Source organism: Toxotes jaculatrix, chromosome 14 (assembly GCF_017976425.1).
Source record: "Toxotes jaculatrix isolate fToxJac2 chromosome 14, fToxJac2.pri, whole genome shotgun sequence".
Classification (NCBI taxonomy): domain Eukaryota; kingdom Metazoa; phylum Chordata; class Actinopteri; family Toxotidae; genus Toxotes; species Toxotes jaculatrix.
In genome coordinates this window covers 9,784,138-9,809,320 of record NC_054407.1, presented here as the reverse complement: position 1 = coordinate 9,809,320, position 25,183 = coordinate 9,784,138, and the positions used below count along the sequence as shown (strand labels likewise).

The window sequence follows — 25,183 nt, the reverse complement described above, 5'->3', positions numbered from 1 at the left end:
AAGTTGTGGAGACATCAGCTTGTGACTCTTTCACATCATCTCAGTGAGACTGACAACTTGTACTGAAGACTGCTTTTAATGCGTAGAGACAACTGAATCTGAGCTTGACAGTACGGGTGTGCACAGGAACATGATTTGACTGCTCATGTTTTTCATGTATTTATGTTTTGCATGGTAATGCAATATCGAAAGAACCGTTTGAGGGATGGCTTTCAAACTTCAAACTTTCAAACAAATGTCAACTGTGCCTCAAGGATGAACTGAGTAGATTTTAGAGGTCAAAGGTCATGGTCGCTGTGATCGTACATTTAATTTTATGCAGGCGAATGCAATATCTGAAGAATACTTTAAAGTTTGCACAAATGTTCACTGTCACTCAATGATGAAGTGAGTAGATTTTGAAAGTTTGAGGTCAAAGGTCAAGGTCACTATGACCGTGTTTACGTTTTGCTTGGCAATGCAATATCTTAAGAACCCTTTGAGGGATTTCTTCAAACTTTGCACAAATGTTGACTGTGACTCAAGGATGCACTGAGTAGACTTTGGAGGTCAAAGGTCAAAGATCAAGGTGGCTGTGACCTTATGTTCATTTTAGGTCTGGATGGTGGTCAAACTTTGCGCAAATGTTGGCCACTAACTTTTCCAAACACTGCCATTATCACTACAAAACACCCACAAACTCTGCCTCTACATCTGCTACAAACAGGCACCAAACTGCGTGGAGGCATACCACTGCCATGCTTTACTTCTAGTTGTCCCTTAAAATAAGAGCAGGCTGTGTTTCAACTTGGTAAGGCAACTTCAAAGGTCTTTGTAAAAGGGCAGGTTTTTGTTGACAACAAATTAGAGAGAGAGAAAAAAAAAATTATTAATTTATATTAATTTTTTGGGTTAAAGTGTTTGAAAATGTGAACAGAGATCATGTTTACATCTACGTGGTGTGTGCATGGATGGATGCATGAGTCTGGCAGACAACTAGTTTTCTAGTATGAATGACCAGCCCTCAGTGACTATGGCTTATGGAAGAGGATTAGGGCCACGTGTAAAAAAAAACGAAGAAATTGAAATTCTGAGGAAAAAGTCAGAATTCTGACTTTCTCCAAAACTTTCAGAATTTCTCCAAAAAAAAAAAAAAAAAAAAAGTCAGAATTCAGGAAAAAAGAATTCTCTCAGAATTCCAATTTCTTCTTTTTTCCACACGTGGCCCTAATAAGCTGTTTTACTGCAGATTTATGAGACTGGAACACAACTTTTACAGCATGGATAACCTTTCTCTGGATTTCAGCCTACCTCTGACCTGTACAATATTGCTGAACAAGCACATATCATTATATCCTGAGACAGGCAGTTCTATAAGCTCTATGCATTATTTCATCTCTTGTTAGTGGCAAGTACCGTTACAGTTGAGGGTGTGGTTTGCGTGACTGTTGGCTCGAAACACAAAAACAAAAAAACAAACAATGACCGTTACAATGAGATGTTAGGAGCTGAAGAGCAGAGAGGGGCACCACGTGAGGAACCACATGAAGAGGTGCTCTGATTCAACTCCGATAAACGGGAGAGGGCATCATAATTCATTCACATATCTCATGTGACTGTCTGATTGTGGACCACCAAAAGGGCCGCCGCCGCCGCTGCTGCTGCTGATGGTTTTAACGGTTTGCGTGTGTGTGTGTGTCTGTGGAAGGATTGACTTCTCCTTCCGCCAGTCTCGATGCCAGCGGTGATTGGTGAGACAGTAGGGGAAACACGCAGTCCTCCTGGTCGTCTTGTCGGCTTAGAGAGCCGGGGTACTTTCACGGATTTGATCAACATGGCTTGGAGTGTAGGGAGCACACGGTCGTTTTATCGACCAATCCATTATTTAAACTAAGGCTGGAACTGTTTCTGACCCGAAGACTCAGAGGAAAAGAAAAGGTAAGGTCCACAGTTATCTCAATTGATCAGAAATGGCAATGAGACATTGCTACGCCGTGTTTTACTCGATGGTGATTTAGTGGTTCATTTTGGCGAACCGGTGGTCCAGGGTTCTCCCTAACATCTGCCATATTAACTCAGTATTGTTTTCTCGTCAGACTTTGCCACCACCGCTGTTGTTCCGTACCAATATTTAACCTACATGTGTGAACAGCTTCGGCCACCTACTGCGCTTGGTGTACCTAAGCCCCTATGTCTAGCCACTCGAACGCCGAACCAGTGCTGTGTTGTTCCAGTGCTGCAGGCCTGCCGACGGGGATCAAGGCAAACTCCCCACTATGCAACGTAGCGCTGTTAGCATAGCGACTGGCTAACCTAAGCTAACGTTTATGGTTAGCTGTTTGATGTTCTCTTTTCTACGTCGCTTACTTCATATGTATATATATATATGCAAATGTCCGGGAACCGTTAGCTCTGTTCGTTGTATCGTTTTACAACCTAAAGCGTCAACGGAGCGTTTAAGGTAAGACGAACCCTCAGGTATTCTTTAAGCAGCTATTGTATGTGGTCAGACTGGGGCATAGCGTTTAATCATAACACAAAAGTTCCGTTATGTTTGTTACGGTAACTAGCTGCTGAACTTCGGCTGCAGTAAACGAGAAGCGCAGCTCGTATGCTAAACTCCAGGGCGGTGTAAGTGAAAGTGAACACTCAGCCTTCGTCATGGCCTGAAATACAACCCTGTCGTCGACCTGCATAAGAAACGAGTAACGGTGGGATGTGAGGTGCCAGTCACAGCTGGTCCTCAAACCCTGCCAGTTTCCTCTTATCCTGTGCATGACAGGATGCGACTGTGATTTCTATTTAGTTCTGAGATGCAATGGCACCAGTAGTCTAGAATTGCTACGTGGAAGGGGCAATTAACTGTGTTTTGACTGGACTCCAGGATTGCACTGTTGGATGCTTGTATACATATCCACCGCACAGCGCACGTTGCTAACTTTATTACAGAAGTGTCTATTTTTTCTATTGAGTTATTTTTTCCGAGTCTAGAGCGATCAATCTATCCAGCTAGTTGTTTGTCAGGTAACTTTTAAAATATTTACAAGTTACAGTTGCTGTTATTTAACATATAGAGTTACTCGTTAATACACTGCATTTAATGTCGTGCATTATGATATACAGTATCAACAAGTTGCATCTGATGTGAGAGAAACTAAAGAGTACTAACAGAGGAGACTCATTCCATGTAGCTATTTTAATATGCGTGGTTTTGCAGAGGTATTACAGTCTTATCTGAGCTCAGCTCAGCTCAGACACCTCACTGTGCCGAAGCTTTATAGTCCAGCATTTGCAAATGCAGTTCTCAGGGTGAAAAAAAGAGACCTCAGAGCGAAATTTATATATATATATTTTTTTTTTTTTTTAAAAAGTCTAATCTAAGAAATTCTGCACAGCATGTTTGTTTCAACAGGTCCTGTTTTTAATGAAAGCAGTAGACTAAGATAAGACCATGTGTGGGGTTGAAACAAAAATGAGAAAAAAAAAAATCACACCTAATGTTAAAATTATATTGTTCATTTCATTATTTATTGCCTTTGGAAACTAACCAAAGGCAATCCACAGACACGAGCACATGTGTGTCTCTCTCTTGCTATATGTTACCACATCATTGATGTTCTCATTTTTGTATTTGTGCTGCTGGCACGTGAGTTTCTCTTTGGGCATGTGTAAGAGCAGTGTCCTTCTACGGTCTTGTGATTTCAGGTGATGACCTGGATGGTGCCATGTGAATGACTGAAGACCATGAAGCCCACACACTTTCTGCTGTTCGTCCTGTGCACCATGCTGGTCTTGGGCTTTATTTGCTACTCCTCCTTGAAGCTACATCTACCTGTATGGGCCCAGAAGTCTCGTAAGTGACATCTCCAATCTGACTGTAACATTTACTCATTTCCTGATCACCCATCTGTCAAAGCCCTTTTGAAACCTACACAGATGTAAATCTGTTTTTATTGAGAAAGTCTGTTTGACATCAGCTTCCTTTTTGCTGTCTGCCTGTCTGTGCTGACTGTCACTCACCCGCGAGTCTGTTTCAGTGTGTTTTTTAAAATTTTGTTTTATCGTCTCTCTGCTGAACTGTTATATCAAGCTGTGTGTTGGTGTCGCAAAACCTGTCTGTGTCAGACGGGTTTATTAAATGATTTTTTTTTAAACACTTCTCCAGACCACCAGATGTTGTGAGGAGAGTACGATCAGATTTTCTTGTACACCCAGTGTTAGCTGCTCCTGCTACTAAAAATGAGCAGATGTTCCTTTGTAGGCTGTCTTGCAGATGAGACAGAGAAATCTCTTGACAGCCCTAGCTAGGCTTCAGAAAAACTTGTGTGAAACAAACAGATGAAGGCGTGCTCTGACTCAGTGTTGAACGTTCTCTTATCTGCTTTTGTAAATGGGAGGAAATGGCATTTAGAAATTTCTACATTTAGATGATGAAACCGTATTGCACAAAATTGAAAATGCCCGTTGTGCAACGCATTTTATAACACATTGAAAATACACGTCCTCCATGTTTTACTTAAAAATATCTTTGGTATCTTTGGGTTTAGGTTATGAATCAGTGTTCCTAGTAATGTTTTTCTGTCCAAATTTAGAAACATAGTGATGAGGGACGTGGATTTTTATATTGTGTTGTTATTTGGCTCAGTAGGAAATACTTCTTCGGGTGAAATGTGTGTTCAGAATCAGCTTGTACAAGCCCACCACCACCATGGTGGTGGGGTGGGGATTTTGTCACAGTGTGTGGGTGCCCTGAAATAGCGATTAAAATCCAGCAGAGGGGGCTAGAAGATTTCACTTCAAAAATGTGAAACGTTATTTTCTGTGCCTCCTGCAGAGTATATTTTCTGGGAAAATGTTCTCAGAGAGTAGCGTTTGGTACAGAAACCACAAATGTCACTGCTTTGAACCAGGATGAGAGCCTAGCTGGAGGGACAACACACTGTCTAAAGTGTATTGCTCGGGGAAAATGTTTATCTTCCCCGTGTTGTGTCTTCGGTATCCCCACACTGGTTGTAATCTAAAGTTTTGCTTTGGAACTGGAAACTGGATTTTTTTTTAACCAGTTTGGAGTTGGAAAGAGTAATGCACCCATTCCTGTCAAGTCCACTCTTTTCCCAACTGCTGCCTGTGTGAAGCTCTGACCTTTGGTAGAAGGATTATTTTTGTGGTATGATGATTCAGGAGGACTTGTTGATGCCAGGGCTGATGCTCTGATGTAGACAAATCACTTCACATCACTGTATCCCTCAGTGCTACTTATCAACAGCTGACTCTGCTTTTACTGTTGTTATCAGGAATATTTGTTGTAAGCTCCATTCAGACATTGACTTCACTCCTTAAATGTTCGAGTCATGGAGAAAAACATTATATCACAAAACAACAAAATTCATGACTTAGGAAGCTCATGAGAGAAGCGAGAGTGCTCTTCCTCCTTGATCTCATTACTTTCATTTAAACTCATCACTGTTCATAAGCATTGCTTTCAGTGTGAGGAGATTATGGTCTTCAGCTTTCCCCTGTCTTATGTGCCAAGTGCCAGTGGTGCAAGCATTGATTTTCTATCTGTAAAAGGATTCTGTTCCATTTTAACATGGAGCTCTAGAAACATAACAGTCTCCTGCAACTTGATTTGCTAAAGTAAACAATTTGCTTCAAAATTTCTAAAATAAAACTTACTTGTTCTGCATGTTCATCACTGACAGAGCACCTGATTGACAAATGACCTTGGCTGTGGTCCATATCACAATGGTGTGCAATAACAAGCGTCGGTTGTTCAGTTGGAACACCTTCAGTTTTATTTTCGTTTGCATTCATACTTTGAAAGCAGGGAGGTGAAATGCTTTCAGCCTTAAAATGTCACCTGCATTGGACTGAAATGATATGCAATCCGTTTATTTTAATAGCTGCATGATACCCTTTGACTCGAAGAGAGCCAAAAGAACGGGGCTTATTTTCTCCCCAGCACGTGGTTCGACAGCACAAAAAAGAGAGGAGCTTTGATTGCAGTGCGAAATATTGGCTTTCTGTAGTGCTGTGGTGCCAGATGTTTGGCTTAAAGAGGGTCAAAAGGGAAAGATGAACATGTGGATGGTCTCTCCTGCCTTGCTCCCTGGTCGGCTAAGCTATGCTGTCTCACTGAGAGGATCAACTCTGGATAATCTCTCCTCCTCATTCTTGATTTATAGTGCTAGAGACTAAGTCATTACTCCAGGGACAAATGGAGCATATAGAGGCTTATGCCCTGCTCATCATATATGTCATTAAGAGTATTCCTATAGTCATATTGTACCTTTTTAACTAGCATGTATTCATTGCTTAAAAGCACTGCAGTTTGCTTATTTATTTATTGCTTGCAGCAGTAAACACAGGTTTGGCATGTACTGGGTTATGCAGTCCAGCTGAAAGGTCCATGTACTTATTGTTAACTGATGAGCTTCATTAATATCAGAGCCTTTGAACCAGTGTTAGCACCATTTTCAACTAGCCCTTACGCTGTGTGTGGCTTCCTGTAGAAAGTATATGCGTGGCCTGTAACTTTGGTCTGTGACAGGAGCTGGGCTTAACCAGCTGCTGTATGTAGATCCACCAGATGGTCATGTATCCAGAAGGTTTGTGCCCTGTCCTGCTCTTCTTCTTTTTGAGCCCTGCTTTTATGGTTAATCCAGACTTGTTTAAGTAATAATCCCTGCAGTTATTGATCAGATCAGTGCTGAACTCTGTTGTGGTATTTTTCAACCAAAGGCCAGAGGCAACATTGACTGTGGTTGTTTGTTTTACACTTTACTTTGACTCTGCCTTGCTACCCCAGAGTGTCAGTTTCAGAGCAGGTTCATGTGACCATTGTCATTCCTTTGTCAGCTGCAGTGGTTGTTCAACTCTTGTAAGGGTGAAGTGACGAGTTGCCTGTGTCCACTTTACCCATGTCCTTTCAACAGCAGAGTCTTCTTTTTTCAATCTCATGTAGTTAGCCTTTAAGTTGTACTCATTGTCACTGCTCCAGTAGAGCTCTCAGTTAACATGGTTAAGAATTGCTTTTGCTGACGTACATGGACCTGTAAGCCGCCACTATCTCTGGTCTTTTTTTTTTTAGTCTTATTCAACTTTGAAACCCCCAAAGCCTCATCAGCTATGATGAAATATGTTCTAATGGTCAGCTGTATCACTGTGTTACAATGAGAAGATGGGATTTTTATGCAGCGGTACGAGTAATGCTCACGCACATAGGAGCAGGAACTCTTGCTGTTAATGAAGCAAACCTTCTATTGCCTCCAGCTCTCTCTAATTGTTGGTTTTGAAGTGTCAATATGTTCAATTACAATACAGCCATTATCATTGATCTGTAGTCATGTTGTGAGACAACTTTGCAATTATAAAACAGTGATTTCATTGACCTTTTCCAGTGCAACAGGGCAGGAATAATTGTTAAGTATTTATGTGGTGCAATCAATAGAATAGAGTTGTATTTGCCATTTGCACAGATACATTGCAGTACAATGCAATGTATCTGTGCAAATGCCCCCCCCCCCCCCCCCCCCCACCCCTTCTTTTCAAGCTTACTAAAAGTTACTAAAGTTACTAAAAGAAAAGCAAGATATAAGCTTAAGTGTCTGCTATAGGCACACAGTCACTTTCAGTATATGATTTGATTTCACATGGTGATTGTAAAGACATATAGCACATGGTAACAGAGGTATATTACACAGGTGGGATTGCACATTATTTTAAACAGGGTTTATTGCACATTGACTGTTCCTATTTTTTTAAAGAGGTGCATTGCATTGTTCACTGTTTTTCACTTGATAACAGGAAGTGATATAATATAGTGGCATATTCAATATGGGAAGTATATGGCTAATATTGTATGTGGTCAGATGAACAAACTCCATATACTGATGACGGCTGTGGTTGAAAGATGTGGTTGAAAATTTGGACCTTGTTCTGTTTTTCTTTTACGTGTTACTTCCAAGATCAATAGTGAACCTGTAAGCTCAACAATTTTGTTTGCCAACCAGTTTGAACAGGAGAAGGAGCTGATTTGTTTTTTTAAGCATTCTAACAATCTGATTACTAGTTAGTCTGGTGCTAGTAATGTGAATATCGCCTCAGGGTGTTTAATCACAGTTGAAATTAACACCTACGGGGTGAGAAGAGAAAGTGTAGTTTATTCTATTTGTGGCAGACTACAAGCCAGAGCTTCTCACCTTTTTGTTTTGACCTGTAAACTACTTTTCTGAAATAACACATTGAAGTAGCTCATAAAAATGTTGTGAATGAGATAAATTCAGTTGTTTACAAACAGTGAATCTCTGTGTATGTCATTTTTCAGGAATAGATTTTTAAGAAAGTTTTTATGCACTGTTCGTTAATCGATAATGATATGTGATCCTTTAAAATGGGCCTCCCGTTCACCAGTTTGAGGTTTACTAATTGGGAAATGTGATCTGCCAAAAACCCTCACATGGAGAGGCTTTGCTGCACTTGCAGACTATTATAAAATAAGACATTTTTGTACAGCAGTTTTCATTTACAGAATCTTTGCTGTCTCTTGTTAGAACCTTTTGTCCTTGCTCTGTTGTGGAGACGGCTTTGTGGTTTTGTCATGCTTATTCATAAGTATTTGGGTGAAGTGACACTGCATCTGGCCTGTGATTATTTTGATAAAGACGAGAGAGACTTTTTCTTTTTGGCTTTTTGTTTGAAGCTCACCCCCTGGTTAATTAAAGGTCCTAGGTCTCTATCTATTTAGTAAAACAAATGATAATTATTAAAAAGGGAAGTAGAAAGGTGATGCACAGCAGTTGCCACAATCTCTGCATATTGAACATGGCTTTTAGCACATTCAGTTATCATATATTGGTATTTTTGGCTTGTTTTTGTGTCTACTATTTGTGTGCATTGTTTTTGTGCGCAGCTACTGTCTGTGTTTTGCTTAAGGTGATGTTGAAAACATTTTTTCTTTTAATATTGTGAGTACTTTGGTCTTGTGTAATAGCTGTATGGTTAATAGTTGCTTCCACAGTTCTACAGTGATGATAATCTTACTTCAGTGTCCTAACCCCTTTTGTTTACAGAGAATGATGCAGAAGAGACAACTGTAGTCCTGGCTAAAGGGGCTGGACTGAAAAGAAATACAGGTAGAGGCACTGAGACTCTGCCCACATATACTGGGTGACTTTTGTGAAGCTGGTGACTTTAAACTAGTCTGTGGAGGGTTTTTTTTCCTATGGAATATAATTCTCTGCTAACTGAACAATGAAAACTTTACTTTTTTTTTTACCTCTTTCATCTACATATCATCATATTTATGTTTGTTTTATTGTCAGAAGTGTTTGTGCTGATTCACTCATTCAGTTCGTATGGGTAACTCTATATACCACCATAATAATCACAAAAAACACAAAGGGGGCTTTCTGCTGTTAATTTTCCACCTCACCGGGCTGTTCATCTTTGAATAAAGATTGAGACGCAGGATTCTAATTCAACCTACTGGGAATAAAGTTACTAACTTCTCCTCGTCCTCTTTCTCCTATTACTGTCTGACGCTTGCAGTTGGCTTTATTTTAAAGTCCAGTGCTACCATTACAGACTGACCTCAAATGGTGCTAACCGACCCTTTTGTGTTTCAGAGGTGGAACCGGACAACAACGTGGGACGAATAGTAGGCTCAGGTACATCTGCAGCCCCACCAACCTACCCCTTCCACACCTTAGTTGTCCCTCTGCCATTTAAAAGAAAATTACAGAAACTTTATTTTTAAAATCCTGCAATTCTTCTGCAGCCACATTTGGACTGGGAAGAAAAAATAGCAAACTTTTGTCAATAAGATCTTTTACTAACAAGAAAAGCAATGTGTTTAAGTTTTTAAAGTAAATTCAGGTACAGTAATAACGGTGAATTTGCCAGCTAGTGAGGAGTTGAACATCTGCTCAGTCACCATCCTCCACTTGAAGCTACAGCGTGATACAACACTGCCCTCTGTTGTCTCTACACGGTAACAAGTGGTTGGCAGTTGAAGCAGTCAGCAGGAGTTGCGGTGCAAAATAGTGTGAAGTTCCAGAAACCCACATTTGTCTTACTTGGAAGACCCTTGCCCCTTTAATTTCTCCCAAGCTGTTTCCCTCGATTTGCTGCCTTATGCTTCTCAACAGAAACATAATGCACACACACACACGCACACACTCTCTCTCACTCATCTTGGCTGCAATGGCAAAGTCCCCATCCTCCAGGGCAGTGCTTGGATCCCTCCCTAACCAGCTGTCATGCATTTCCATTGTGCTTTTTCTTTATCTTTTTCCTCCAGCTTCTCTGTGAAGACAAGATCCGCAACCACAGGAGTAATATTTCGTTTTTCCTACTTTCAGCTAATACTCATGATAAACCTAGTCATACTAATGCAGCAGTTTACAGACAGAAATTATTTTAATATGTTAAATGTTTTTATAGACCCTGTATGCATCATCGAGACTGCTGTCGATTCTTAAATGACGTAATTCAAAATAAAGTTCTCATTTCACTGTAAAAATGTATCTCCTAGTTTTTTGTGCTTCTCTGTCTTCTATTCCAACGCTTCACCAGGCACCTATTGGCTGTCCATAGGTGATCTCTTAACTTCTTTTCTAACTTTATTTTAAACTCAACAGATTGTTTTGGCTGGCTTCTCCCTAACCTCGCTTGTTCTTGTTTGTCACAAGTTCTAATGCTTTTACTTTTGCATTTGCCATTTTGGTTTCCCTGTGAAAGATGCACAGGGTTGTTAACTACAGCTAATGAGCCTATAGTTGAAATGATGTAGACTGGATGACCTGTGCTCATTATCCAACTATATCAAGCTTCCACCCCAAAGATGCCCTGTGTGTTTGTCTACATCCTTTGTAGACGTATGATGTAACGGTTCATTTCTGTGTCTTTTTTCTTTTCTAGTGTATGACAAGCAGGGCTTTCTGCTGCAGCTGGACACAAAACTGTGAGTACATCTCTTTCTAGTAAACTCTTATATCATTTAATGTCACACATTTAGCAGTTCTTAATCGTGTGCTGTGTGGGCCGTTCCCTACTTGTTATAATTACACCAGCTGAATTCCCAGTTAGACGTGGACTCCCATTAGTTTAGATATGTTTTACAGCGTGTTTCACTGAATACTTAGGCAAACAGATTCTGTTTGATCAATGGGGAAACATAAAAGTTTAAACTCTCAGCCAATTAATCTCACTTGATTTTTTTTTTTTTTTTTTTTAAATAAACACATGGCATCTCACTGGAGTCCTAACCAAATCCTGGTGACAACGTCACAAATGTGATTTGTGGTCTGAATAATAAATTTAGAAATTAGTGTGAATTGAGATGCAGTTTGTTCCAGCGCAGCTGTGGTCTGTCAGGGTGGGAATGTGCTACCTTGAGTCATTGTGCAGCTGTCATTGTGTCAGCGTGTCTCTTGATATGTGTATAATTCCCTGAATTGGTTTGACACTCCTGCTCTAAACTGCAAATATAAGGCCCTTTCTCTGCCCCCCTTCTCCTCCCACCCACTATTACCATGCAGGCAATAATCATATGCTGCCATCACCACCCTGGCTCTCACAGGGCATGTCTGTCCACACTCTACACACACACTGTAAGCACTATGACAGTATACACTGTAAGATGGTCTTTAGCATGGGTTGAGCTTATCTAATACAGCTCCTTACCTTATCTACAGCGTCATTAATTACACTATTAGAGCACATGCATACATTAGTGCAATTCATCTTGAAGCCAGTAATTAGTTTTATGACTGGTTATTTATCTCCACTGGTAGTCTGACTAATAGAAAAGTGCCCCATAGATTTTTCTTTTCTCACCAAATCACTTACCAGCTTGAAACCAGTTACAGTTGAGCAGCAAGTGAGGATTGAAATGTATTATATCAACATAGACCAGCTTTGAATTGTGCACAAATAGGCCTCACTCAAGAGTCTTCTCCTGCCAACTGTGATTTTGGGCCTCACATAGTGCTAAGACACAGGGCCTCTCTCCCTTCTCCCTGTTTATTTGAACAAGATTCGCGGCATTCATCAGGTTATTAATGATCGTGCTAGTAATCGGGAGTTCTAGTTTTAGCACTTCCAGTGTGATTATTTGAACAAGGCCTCTCTGCTTTGTCTCGCCACACACAGGTGATATTCTGAGCTGTTGCTGAGTTCTCCAACTTCCTAAGCAACCCGTTTCCCTATCTCTCAAGCAGATTGTTTGACAAGCTCAGTTTTGGAGGCTTTGAAATGTGTCAGTGTAATTGATAATCAGTTATCAAGTTGTGTCTGATTAATCTCTCCCTCTGTTCTGTTAATGTATAGGCCACAGGATTTGAGATTCAAGTATGACAACCTCAGCGAAGGAATGTGCAAGCCAGGATATGCAGCAGCCAAGATGGCCACCATCTATCCCAAGTGAGGAGGATTGCTTTTTCTTTTACGTGTAATTTCAGATAAACAGGGTGGAAATGCCCTGGATGTCCTGGAGTGCACTTTATCTAAACTTAGAGGCAGACTCCCTTTTAAACTTTAAAGCTTCACATACACAATCAGGAGCTTCACAAACAAATCATTTTAAATGGATGTCAGCACAAGAAAAGCTAGAACTTTTACTCGAGCGTACCAAGATCCATGATGTCACTCCTCGAGCCAACTTGGCCTTAAGGGGTTTTGAGTCAGGAACAGTGAAGTCGCCTCATTCCAGTACAATCCCCCCCCAGTTTCAATCGTGTTTCTATCATCTTCTCCCCCACCACAAAAACTCGACTGTGTCCTTGTGATCGCCCTGTCTCACAAAAGGACCTTTGTCACCCGAGTACAAGGTCTCCCATCTTTCCCTGATCATATCCTACAGCCTTAGTGGCGTTCTCTATCAGCGATACCAACCAACTTCCTGTCCTGACTCATTTGGAGCTTCCTGGTACCCTGCCCACATAGTCTACACAGTCCTCCATGGCCCTCTCTGATGTCACTGGCTCTTTTGATTTTCCTCTGCGCCTCTATTTGCCGCCCATCTCAGCTCTATCTATAGGACATTGTCCCATTAGCATTCTTGGAGCTAAGCTAATAGAGGGGCAATTTTCCGCATTGCTGAACAATAGCCAGTGGCACTTCAGTGCAGTTCTTGACCTAGTTATTGGACAAATTCGCAGAAGTATTGAGCTCCATTTATCTATTGCCTGAAGAAGCACAGTTTCAGTCAAAGCCATAGATGAGAAATAAGTTTTACAATAAATTCCAATATATTCGTCAACCTTTTATAACTTTAATTTTACATATGTGATGTCCAGTATATAGTGAACAAGTTGACGGATTGTGTGTATTCGTACACACAAACATCAGTTGCACTGTCGGCTGTAAACATGTCTTAGAGAGACAGGCGAGGCAGTTTTGTGGAACTTCCCTCTCCCTATCTCAGAGGCTACGTGTTAACAATGTCCTCCCTCGTAATGACTTCCTCTAATCAGCCGCACGTGTCGGATCAAAGTTCTGTTCAACACAGAACCCCCACTGGGAGCCCTGTGATTACTACCACCTTCAACCCAGTCACACAGGTCAATGAGCACAATTAATGCCGCATTTTGTATAAGTTTGTGCGTATGTATGTGTTCGTATGCACGAGTGTTGTGTTGAACGTATACAGTCGTGCAGTATGTGTGTGATTTATTGTGTCCTATTTGAAAGGGAGTCAGCCAATTAACATCTTGTTTTTCTTTATCTGAACCTGCTTTGTATGTTTACCAGGCAAAAGCAAATCAATTTAACGTTCTTGTTAGCATTTTGTCTAAATAGGAGTGGCCTACAGTTCAGCTGTTAGAGAGAACCTGCTTAACCTCTAGCAGTGAGGTCCTGTGGCTCTCCCTCTAATCATCTCCTGCTTCCTCCGTGTTTGTCTTCTCTGAAGCCCCTTGCCCTCGCAGAATCCAATTTATTTTCCACACCTCCCCTCCCCTCTGCTTTACCCAAAACTGTTTGCATTGGAGCCCTAAATCAAGTGTTGGCAGTGAACTTGAAGCGGCACGGTTATGAAAATATTGCCAGGGAGAGATGGACCCAGCAAAGGAAGCGAGCACAATGCATCCCTGCCTGTTGGCTGTTTTGGGAGCCCTCACTTTTTATTTAACAACAAGCAGCCCCCTGTCTCTCTGCTTTGTCAGGATGTCAGTGACTGACTGTCGGTCAGGGTTCAGTGACTTGCAGTGATCCTGTGTTATTTATAGCCCCTTATGGCCCCAGAAGTCTCGGGTTTAATGAATCTCCATTTGTTTTGGCAGGACAGAAGTCTGTGAGTGTGTGTGCCCCTGTCAGGTGATGTGAAGAGGCTAGAGAGCCATACATAACTGCTTCGCCTCTTGAATCTCTGCTCTCATGCTTTAAAGCTGGAGGATAATGAGGGTATCAAAGACCGATTAGGGTGCTGGGAAGAGGTTGAAGCTATCCGGAAGGCCTCCCAGTAATGTCAGCCATGTTTGGTCATTGTGCCTCAGAGCTTCACATATTTCTTGAGAACCCACAGCAGTGTTGTGGTAACAAGCTATCCCAGATTCCTGCTGAGAAACAAGGGAGTGTGATCGTACTCGTGTGTCTTCTCTTGATTCCAGAGTTTAAAATGTCTTTTGTGGTTTGTCAGCCGTTGGAGCCATAATTTATGGTTGGTGAGAACGAACAACCATTTGTGCGAGAATGTGTGTGTGTTTATGTGTGGGTCAGCCAACCATGAGCCCTGATAGCACGATGCAGTAGCAGCGTTGCTGGAGGTCTGGTTCCAGTTAATGAGACAGTACAACAATCCCCATAACTGTCTTCTGTCATAAACAGAATAATACACACCAGCTCTGTAGATACGTCCAAGGCGCCAAGCATCGTCTTTTCTGCCCTGAATGATCAATTAGGTCTAACATTAAAGTTAAAGTATATCCAGGGTGCTCCTAGCTTGTTAACATCAGAAAAAAAGACAAGTCTCTCCTCTTGTGTCACCCCCGGCTTGACAGCAGGTCATAAAAACACACATCCATCCCGAAGCCACACTCGCAGAAGTGGCACGTAGCCCAGCACTCAGGTCGCAGGCGTGACTAAGAGGAAATGGCTTCTTTTGATTTTAGTGCTGCAATTAATCAAAGAGCGACCCACACACACACACTTATACTGACACACAGGATAAGGAAGAGGCGATGCTGGAAGTAGCAGTTCATGGGGCATTAAAAACATTGGTCAGGCGTATGTTTGAATATCAGACTCGATTTGTTTTTTAACGTGGCAGGGTGCCTGGTTTCTCGCTTGAGCAGTTGAAACTGTGTGTTCTCTGTCTGTCTTGCGCGAACACAGACATATTATATTTTATACTCACATCTCTGAGAAGGTTCCTCCTCTCTGATTCAGTTTGTTGAAACAGTCTGGCTCCAGATCATTTGAGGAAAAGCATTCTGGCGGGAGTGTGTTGTCTCGGGCAGATTTATCAAAACTGTGCGTCAGCTGTGATTTAGGCTTGGGTGGAGAGGTTATGTTGATGGGTTATGCACTGCAGCTGCCTTCTGTGTCTCTGTCTGCCTCTCAGTTTGCATTGCCTGCTTTGTTTTTAGCTACCTTGGTAATGTGTGTGCTTGTTTTGGGAAGCTTTAGCTTAGCACAGGGCGTGGGGATGCTCTTAGATTAATGACAGTGGAACAAGTGAATTTTTTTCTCATTTTGTGGTTTAAACTTTGACCAGGACATTATGGTCACAGAAACAGAACAGAATAAATAATTCTTAATGATAGCTAGGGTTTGCTAAGGAAAGTCATTATTACAACAGGATGACTTTAGTTCTTTGTCTCCACTGACGAAAACTCTTTCTCTCTTTCACCTTTTTCTTTTCTTTCCTTTGTAGGTTCAAGAAAATAGGGCCCATGTTTCTTGATCGGACCTTCAAACGTCTAGAAAAAGTTAGCAGTTATTTACCTCCATTTGGTTTTAAAACGCAAGGTAAGAAACATTCATTACATCAGTTACCCTCCACTAATGATATACACGGAACATTACTTAAATCATGTGCGTTTTCAAGGCTGGCCTCTATAAAAACTACTACTTCTTTTTGATTTGGTATGTGTAGGCATTCTTGTGTTAAAGGAGTATTCCAGCAGTGGATGCTGCAGTTCCTTTGGGGGTTTCACAAGATGCAGATTAAAAAAGACTGGTCAAATTCAAAGCAGCTGAAACAAGACTTTAAGACTTTAAGTCCTTATTATGGTTCAAGCTCTAAAACCGCTGATTGCTATATTTCCCCTAATGCTATTTCATTGCATCGATCCTTAGCCCTCTGCGTCCTAGTTTGTAGTCCAGGTTAGTGTTAAACATTTGACAGGTTGAAGGTTGGAGTGTCCCTTAAAAGCCAGCACTGAGCCTGTTTTTACAGGGTTGTGATGCTGTGTTGGAGTGTGACCAGGGCTGCATGGTACAGTACTTTGTGCCTGTGTTGCCTGGTATCTCAAAAGTAGTAAACCATCTGATTGTGTTGGTATCAAGCTCAGCTTTGGGTGTTTTCAGTATTGCTATGATTTTTTTTTTTTTTTACAGTTTTTGTTCCACGTTTCCAACATTAAACTCCAGTCAATAGAGGTGATGAAATGAAAAGTACGGGCTGCCAGCCTTCTTCTCTTATCACCTGGCATCAATCAACTTCTCATACTGTATCTACTTATCCAATCTAGGCCAATCAGCAAACTGTCAACATCTCTTATGAGACAAGTTATTCTGTAACCTGATATTGAGATTGAATTGCCATTTTGTTTTTCCATTATAAATTGCTGAAAAATATCAGGGGTGTAGTTTGTGATTCAGACGTATGAAACCAAGCTGGTTAGCTTATCCAAATACCTGCTCTTTTCATCATCAAGGTTTCACTCTGAGCTGTGGAGAATGCCAAAGTTCTGCCACTGTGCACTTTTCATCATTTGTCATTGTTTCAAGTTTGGTGTTTTTGGCAGAATACATTTTACCTAAGGCTTGTTACTGTGTCCTGTCCTGAGTTAATAGAAGGTGAGAGGACTAATCCATCATGGTGCACATTTAGACGCCTTTAGTTTTTGCCAGGGTTATGTTATCTTAAACAGTAATGCAAGCAGAGACTGTTTTTGAAAATTGCTGCTATTGATTTATTCACGGTCTGCCTAACATAGGAGACAAAGATGCTAAAAGCAGTTCACAAACATTTTTTTAATGCAAGCAATTACCAAATCTCTATCTGGCATCATCCACACTTGGTAATTGTTTGACTTCTGAGTTTTATTTGCAGACATTGTAATTTATAATGCTCTTTGACAACCGACTCTTAGACATTAATATTAGAACACACTATTGAATACACCACCAAAACAAGTTTTCCAAACAGTTCCCGTTTGGAGCTGCAGGATATTTCAGAAATGAGGATTTACAAGTAGATGTGTTAAATCAAATTAATCCTGCATTTTTATTTTTAAAAACTGGGCTCACAGGAAAGCTCACTCTTTAAAAACTGGCATTCCTCAAAGTCTGCATCAGTAACTGTGGCAAAATGCCACGAAAATAACTGACTATATAGTAGGTACATAGTAAATTTTGCATTTTTTAAAATCCTCTTTTCAGCCTTGACCTTTGCCCTAGACAGTGTTAATTCCTCTGTCCAGGCTGTAACAAGACATTGGGCAGTCCATTGTTATCATAATTTCATGATGCTCTGCTTACAATCTATGCAGTGGCTTTTTTTTTTTAATTTAAAGTGATGAGCATTTGTTTGCTGTATGAGTTCTGCGTTGGGACCAGAGAACTGTTATGTCTCCACCTTTAATGTTTCCACACACTGTACTTGTTCTGTGACCTTAATGCACTTCAGCACTTATCAAACCAGTACATAATACCATGGGAAGTGAAGAGATAACATTAACCTGGCTTCAGTGACATGCTCTGTCACATACTTTCCAATACTTAGAAGCAGAAGGTACACTGAATGTTAGCTTTGTGCTCTGGCAAGTTCTCTGCTGTCATACTTACACACACGCAGACGCACACACACACGGCCTCAGTTGCCATCAAAAGAGCATTCCCCGTATATGTGTTACACCTGGTTTCTGTTTTCTCCACGCACTGCGACGGCAGTGGGGTTTCCCTTTTAGTGGTACCCATGTGGAGAGATGATACGTGTGGATCTTGAATAGAAGGCCACAAAGGATTCCAAATTGGGAACATGGCGTGGGGGCGGTGGGTGGGAGTTTTATTTTTTACTGCCAGGAGGTATCTTTTGGCACACACCAACGAGAGCCTGAGAACAGTAAAGCTATGTTGATTCTGTCTCAGAGAAAAGCTGCTTGTCAGTATGCCAGTCAGCCACTCAATGGTCAACATGTGTTACTGGTTATATTTTGCATTAATTGTGACATGCTGTGCTGCAAATGAAATGTTAGTCTTTTAAAATTCTTTCTTTCTGCAGAGCAAGGTTAACTTAGTGAAGCTGTTTGCATGATGTTGTTCGGATAAAGGACTATTTTCCACAACTCACCCCGTCCTCTTTGGCAGATTATGAGACATTTATATCAAATGACAAAAAAATTGTGTTAGATAATGCTTGAATCTTGTTGTAGTGTTATGTAGTAGTTTTTATTAGCCTCCTCCTTTTTCCATTTCAGTTAGGTTAACAGTTACATACAGTATTTTACCACCTACTTGTGGATAAACTGAACTAAAGTGAGTGAATTTTGCAGTTCAAGGGCATAAACAATAAGTGTTTCATGTCCTATATTCGGGAAACCTATGGGCAGGAGAGACACAATATGTCTCCACGCTGGTCATCGTCTGTCTTTAATTCCCCTGATGACAGGAGAAGCAGTCGTGTGTTAATATTGAGTTATAACCCAGTTTGGTGTACACAAGATTATAGACGTTTATTTATACTTGCAAAAGCTGATGTTGACTGTTCAAATAATCTTAGACCCAGCCTTGCATGATGTGCCCAGAACTGCACTTAGTTACTTAACTTCATTTGTGTAGCACATTTTGTACACGTGCAACTCAGAGAGCTACACAGACAGTTGACAAGCTGATAATAAGAACATATGAATAAAAATAGTGAAAAAGTGAATTTAAAAATTTTTTAAATGATAATACTTTAATAGATTAAATCAAATAAAACAATGACAAATAAAACTGATAAGTGAATTGTAAAGTGTGTTAATTGCTCGTAATTTAGCTGAGTGCAGACTACACTGATGAATACGAATACAATTGCATTAACACAACCAGTGTATGCTCTTTACACAAGCTCCGTCTCTGTCAAATGATTGCACTTTTGATGTGCATGTAAATTTGAGGGGTAATTTCCTGCTTAATCCTCTTTGTAACACAAGACAAGAACAGATGCACAGGTGTACATTCCTATTAGAAATTCCATTCCCTCTTCTGCCTTTATTGACCCAGGGCAAGAAAAATATTTGCTGAATTATAACTTCTTAGCCTTGGAACCAGTCCTGCACTACAGTATTAGTGACATCAGGATTTCATTGATCCTCGCCAGCTGAGACAGATTCAAAAGTTTGGTAAACTAATAAATGATATCACTGCCCCAGTGGGTGTTGTTTTCATTCTCAGCATGCTCATCAAATGAAGACACACAGACTGTTATGCAACTTTACACATAGTTAGACAGAAACATGATTCAGCCAGAAAGACATAGCAAACCGGTGCCAAACATTTGACCACACCTCAGATTTGCATCAGTCTTCAGATATGTTTTGTAGGATTGTTCAAATACCAGTGTCCTTAATAAATGAGTCCTCATACTGCAAATATTTTTTTTCTTTTTCACCATGACAATTGATGTTGATGATGTTGTTGAAAAAGTACACTTAAATGCTTCAGGCCTAACAAATACCACTCTGTCATCGCATGATTCTTTATATTGTTTAGGCTGTTCTCTTCTCAACAATGTGTCTGTGTTTATGTGTTGTGCGACGCTTCCGCTGTTCCTCTGTGTTGCCAGTAAAGATTTTTGTCATTTCAAGAGTTCCATATCAGACTAATGCCTGAACGTACAGCCATTTGTCTCCGGCTCTACCACGAGGCATACTTTGCTGAAATGTTTACCCCGGGTACTTATAACAATTAGCTCCCATGTCGTCCTCTGGAAGAGAGTCCTGCCCATTGTGATTTTTCACTTTTCACCCGCTTGGATCCAGGTGTGGTCCTTGGTCTTGTGTTTATGCTGCTCGGGGTGATGCTTGACGCCAGACATCGACACCACATCCAAACAATGGGCTGTTGCTCTGCTCTCCTCTCCTCAGCAGGTTAATCATTAGGATCGTTAGCCAGGGTGAATGAGGCTGTAATATGTCTCACAAACTGCTTTGAGGCTCCAGTCTAAACTCTCTCATTCTCCCCCTTCCCCTCTTCCTTTTACTCTCGCTTTTTCTGTTTCTCTTGCCCCCCCCCCCCCCCCCCCCCATGCATACTATGTGCAGTATGGTGATTATATTACTTAAAGAGGAGAGGGCAATGAAAATGCCACTCATTTCTTAACTGTGATGCAGGGGAACTGTGTTTTTTTCCATATAGGATGCAAATAAAGGAATGCTAGTCATCATTGTAGTATAATCTATGTAGTTCCTCTATGGTGCCTCTGCATTACTACAAAGGTAACTCGAAATAAAGATAGTAGCAGCTGTAATGGAATCTGCACATTTGGGATGTTATGATTGCTCTATTACAAGTATGTGAGGCCTAAAAATGGTCAAGAGGGGAGAGAAATAAATGCAATATCTAACATTGGAAGCATGACTCCAGCACAATGCCCTGTAGAACATGGCAGGAATGCGCGCTATGGCTAAACATCCCCGTTTCTCACCCTGCGATCAGAGGGGTGCTGGCCACGCAGGGAGACAAGCTCAACATCGCCCACTTAACCAGCAGAATGTGCGTGTTTGAAAACAGCATTCCTCTCTGAGTGCTTTTATGGGAGAGTTTCTACATACACACGCATACCATCCTGAACCCTGTATGTCTGTTTCTCCCAGATTCACTCCTCTCCGTTTTCTTCCATCACCACTGTTCCTGATGGTTGATTGGTCGTTCCTTATCTGCGACTGAGTAAACGGAGAGAGGTGTTCTCTCCTCCAACTGTCTTAAGACCACCTAGATTGCTATATCTCTGGTGGTATGTTGGCGCTTTCGGCAGTTTATACATCTTCTGAAGGAGCAGTTCCCTCAGTCCTGGCTTTTCAAATATATCATTTTCACTATTAGAGAACATCTAATCTGTGATGTTAAACTGCTCTATAAGGAGTGAGCACTTAACATGGCTAACCCTGACAATAACAATATGTTTTTTGATGCCTGAGTATGTGGTACGGTATCTTGAATGTAGAGAATTTGACACTAGTGATATGAAGCCAACATCCTTTCATTGCCAAGAAAGCAATTATCCCCCAATGTATTTTTCTGCAATCTGCTCTGGGAAATAAAATAAGCTACACAATATGCTTATGTATGCAGTAATTTTTTGATATAGTGTACTGCAGTACAGTGTAGGTGACAACGTAATGCATCCTTCATTGTCCTTCTCATGGTGATTGTTTCTTTTTTTTTCCCTCTGCAGAGAGAATCATCGACAACATTTTAAGTGCCACCAAAAATTACGGACTTGGAGACGAGCTGGACAAGTAATTACCGCCACTCACCTGCATCAACAGGAAGTCCTGTTCTGTCCGTCCAACAGTTCTTAATGTTACTAACCTGTGACCCTCCTGCCTTCCAGTCTCAACTGTAAAAAATGCATCATCGTGGGCAATGGGGGTATCCTGTTCAACAAGTCTCTGGGCTCCCGTATAGATGACTATGATGTTGTAGTGAGGTGAGACTATCACTTTAAGACACACAACACTATGATTACAACTTAACTATAAATAACATCTGAGATTCTGTAATTTCTGTGTCATGGACCTTATGGACTCTTCCTTACGGGCACTCACTAAGCCTCTTTTTTTTTTGTGCTGGCAGGTTGAATGAAGCACCAGTAAGCGGCTATGGCAAAGACGTTGGGACCAAAACCACCATGAGAATCACCTATCCAGAGGGAGCGATCCAGAAGCCTGAAAACTATGAAAAAGATTCCCTTTTTGTTTTTTCTGCTTTCAAACCACAGGATTTCAAGTGGCTCAAACAGATGGTCTTCGGGGAGAAACTGGTGAGGACGCATTAAAATCATTAAGGAATGAAAGTGAAAATCAACAATTTTTAACACGCACACACGCTAACAGATAATGGGATGACGACTCATTGGAGAAAAATCCGAGACACTTGAGTGGGTGTTCAAAGAGCTGAAAATGAGAAAAGTGTCTGCTGCTCAACAAAACTCAGCTCTAGAACCACTTAGAAGTTGAATTTTTACTTCTGCGAGTGTCTAAATGTGTCTGGATATCTGAATTATGTGTGTGTGTTTTTTTTTTTTTTTTTTTAGTAGAACATAGCAGTCTAACCTCGGAACACATTCTGGACATTCCTTTCTGTGGAAATGTAAGCCACTCTAGTAAAGGATTAAGAGGACAACATGAATCTGTGCTGTATAGTATGGATGTTTTAGATGTTTTAAATGCTTAACATGGAAATGACATTTGAGAAAAACCAATGACAACTACAGAAAATATTTTTTCTTCTGTCTCTTATAAGAGAATGAATTTCCCTCATGCTACATTCCCATTTTCTCCTGAATTATGTTGCTCTCCAATTAAGCTGTTCTCTCACTCCGCACTAGTAATTATGAATTAATATACTACATGACAGATCTTTAGGGCGTCCTTCAAAACATCATGATTTGGCAGAGTTAAGTGACGGGCTGTGAATTGTCCTCTTAATCACAGACTGAATGACAGAACAGACTCTTCCTTATCTCCTAAGGTATTATAGATAGTATTCATTTAAAGGCCCCTGTGCCCCCTACGTTATAGCCTTTGCCACTAAAAAAGCTCTCGTAAGCACTTTCATTCAGTTCTTTGTGAACAGTCTCTAGTATTGCTGAGATTTTTTTTTTTTTTTGTGAGGCCATTCAGCTCCAGGACAATGGGAGCTCTTAGTGAGAGCTCATTACATACTCATTCAGATAAAAGGTAGTGGTATTTAAAGGGCCATTCCATTTAAAAAAAATATGTTCTAACTACAAATAATTATTACTTCACATCATTGTTGACCATTTTCCAAAGCATGGAGCTTTAAAGATTTGTAGAAGATCTTTTGCTTCATGTAATTTCATACTGTACTGTGACTAACTCCAGATTTTATTTTCTCATTTTCGGTGCAGAATTTTTCCCTCTAATAGGGAAAACCTATTTCATTTTCCACCACAGCTGTGTGACTTTCAGGAACCAGAGGACAAGAGTCATGAGTGAGAAAATGGGGAATAAAAGAAAAGAGGAAAGGACGATACGTTTATAATGGGGCACCGAAAGGACATAAAATTGCAAGCTGAAACTAAGTAATGGTGTGAATTTGGATTAAAGGATGAGAGAATAAAGGAAAGATAGATGGAAAGGATAAAGTTAAATAGGGTAAAGGGATAATAGCTGGGGAAAAGAAAATGAGCAGTGGAAGGTAACGGTAAAGTAAAATGGAGGAAAATAGTCTGCTTGGCTGGCTGATGGCCCCTTCAGCCTTTGATAGGGCCCAGATTTTTCTGGTGTGTCAGAGGGAGAGGACAGTGGAAATGGCTGCCTGGGATAATTGATCTGGCCCCTGGCATCTGACTCAGCCGTCTTTGATCTGCTGAGGAAGGAAGAATGTTTCCCGTGGGTTAAAAATCAGGGAACAAAAAGAAAAAATCATCAGTGTCTTTTGGTCCAAGCCTTGATGATAATATGGAAGAAGAGAACTGACAGATGTGCAAAGACCCGTGTTTGACCTCTGGACAGTCTTTAGTCTTTTAGTCTGTTTTTATACATCTCCAGTAGTTGATTTACTATCACATAAATACTGCATATCACTGTCTGAAAATGTTTCCTGGGCAATTTATTCCACTATAATGGCCGACTGAGCTCACTGGAATTAGTTTTTGGCACTGAAGCTCATAAATAGACATCAGTGTAACATATCATGTGCATGGACTTTGATTCCAAAAAGATCCAAAAGCAATTTTAGCTTTACTAGTAGGAATCTGTGCTCATCAGCGCCTGCTGTTGTGCCTTAGACTCTTGGTGTTGTTTGGCGTTACTAGAGTAAGTTGGTGTGTCTAGAAGGTTTCTGACCCACTGAATGTCTCCCCTCCCTTTAGTCAACTTTATTGAATTTGAATTGACTAACTTCATTTACTGTAGCATTTATGTACTTATTTAAAGGCGTGTTATTTACCCATCACACCCATTATGATTTTGAATTCCTGCCTATTGAATATGACTTTACTTTCACTTTAGGAGGACACACAAAGATGGCATGTAGATGGCATGTAGCGCACAGTTAGCTACTTTGTGTTTCCATAGCAACAATATCTGTGTACTAGTGGATTTTAAGTCTTAGCAACAACATGAAAGGAACTGAAGTTCCTGTTAATAGACTGGTATCCTAGCTTCATTGTATCTGACTCACACCCACATTAGACAAATGCAGTGGAAACATAAACACAAAGAGGTGTTTATGTGTGTATGCACATGTGCCATCTGTGAACTCAGGACCACATTTCCAATAACACTAACTCATAAATGTTTTTTGTTTTTTTCCACTAATGCAACTAAAATGCGTCTGTCAGAGACATTTGGTTCAGAGAGTGATACTGCACACTATAGGATATTCACCAGCGAGCTTCCCTCTCTTTTCGCTCTATCCATTTGGTTCATCTGAGACTAAGGCGTATTATAACTATGGACATCTGTCCATTGGGAGCTTTTACATCTGTTGGTCGTGCAGGGGATTTCTTTGTGTAACCTGCACACTCACAGCTGGAAGGTTTGCAAAACCTTTTCACTCTCCTTCTGCGGTTATGAAAGCAAGTGTCTCTCTGCATCCTCCTCTTTGAAAGGTTAGTGGGTGGTACACAGTTGTAGTGCAGCCGCAAGTGACTCATCTAGCCGGTGGTCAGCGTGCTTGACTATCCTGCGCTATTGTGGCTTTTCAAATGCCTACAGCGCAGTCTTGGATGACTGAACAGAATACAAATTAGCGAGGCAATTTCCCAATCTGTTATTTAGTGTTTTGTACACTCTCACAAACACAC

At 40.8% G+C, this 25,183-nt stretch overlaps 1 protein-coding gene across 2 annotated transcripts in view; it reads left to right on the top strand.

Annotated features, from left to right (window-relative positions):
• The first annotated feature begins 1,503 nt into the window (after nucleotides 1–1,503).
• Nucleotides 1,504–25,183, top strand: part of st3gal3b (ST3 beta-galactoside alpha-2,3-sialyltransferase 3b) — a 38,116-nt gene continuing 14,436 nt past the window's right edge. Inside the window, exons 1-10 of one of the 2 annotated variants that reach the window (XM_041054456.1) lie at nucleotides 1,504–1,917; nucleotides 3,685–3,832; nucleotides 9,051–9,113; nucleotides 9,606–9,647; nucleotides 10,900–10,942; nucleotides 12,310–12,402; nucleotides 15,854–15,948; nucleotides 21,584–21,647; nucleotides 21,743–21,838; nucleotides 21,985–22,171. In XM_041054456.1, the coding sequence (XP_040910390.1) occupies nucleotides 3,724–3,832; nucleotides 9,051–9,113; nucleotides 9,606–9,647; nucleotides 10,900–10,942; nucleotides 12,310–12,402; nucleotides 15,854–15,948; nucleotides 21,584–21,647; nucleotides 21,743–21,838; nucleotides 21,985–22,171 (792 nt within the window). In that variant the 5' untranslated portion in view covers nucleotides 1,504–1,917; nucleotides 3,685–3,723. The remainder of the gene's footprint in view (nucleotides 1,918–3,684; nucleotides 3,833–9,050; nucleotides 9,114–9,605; nucleotides 9,648–10,899; nucleotides 10,943–12,309; nucleotides 12,403–15,853; nucleotides 15,949–21,583; nucleotides 21,648–21,742; nucleotides 21,839–21,984; nucleotides 22,172–25,183) is intronic. The other variant, XM_041054457.1, reaches the window with a different exon arrangement.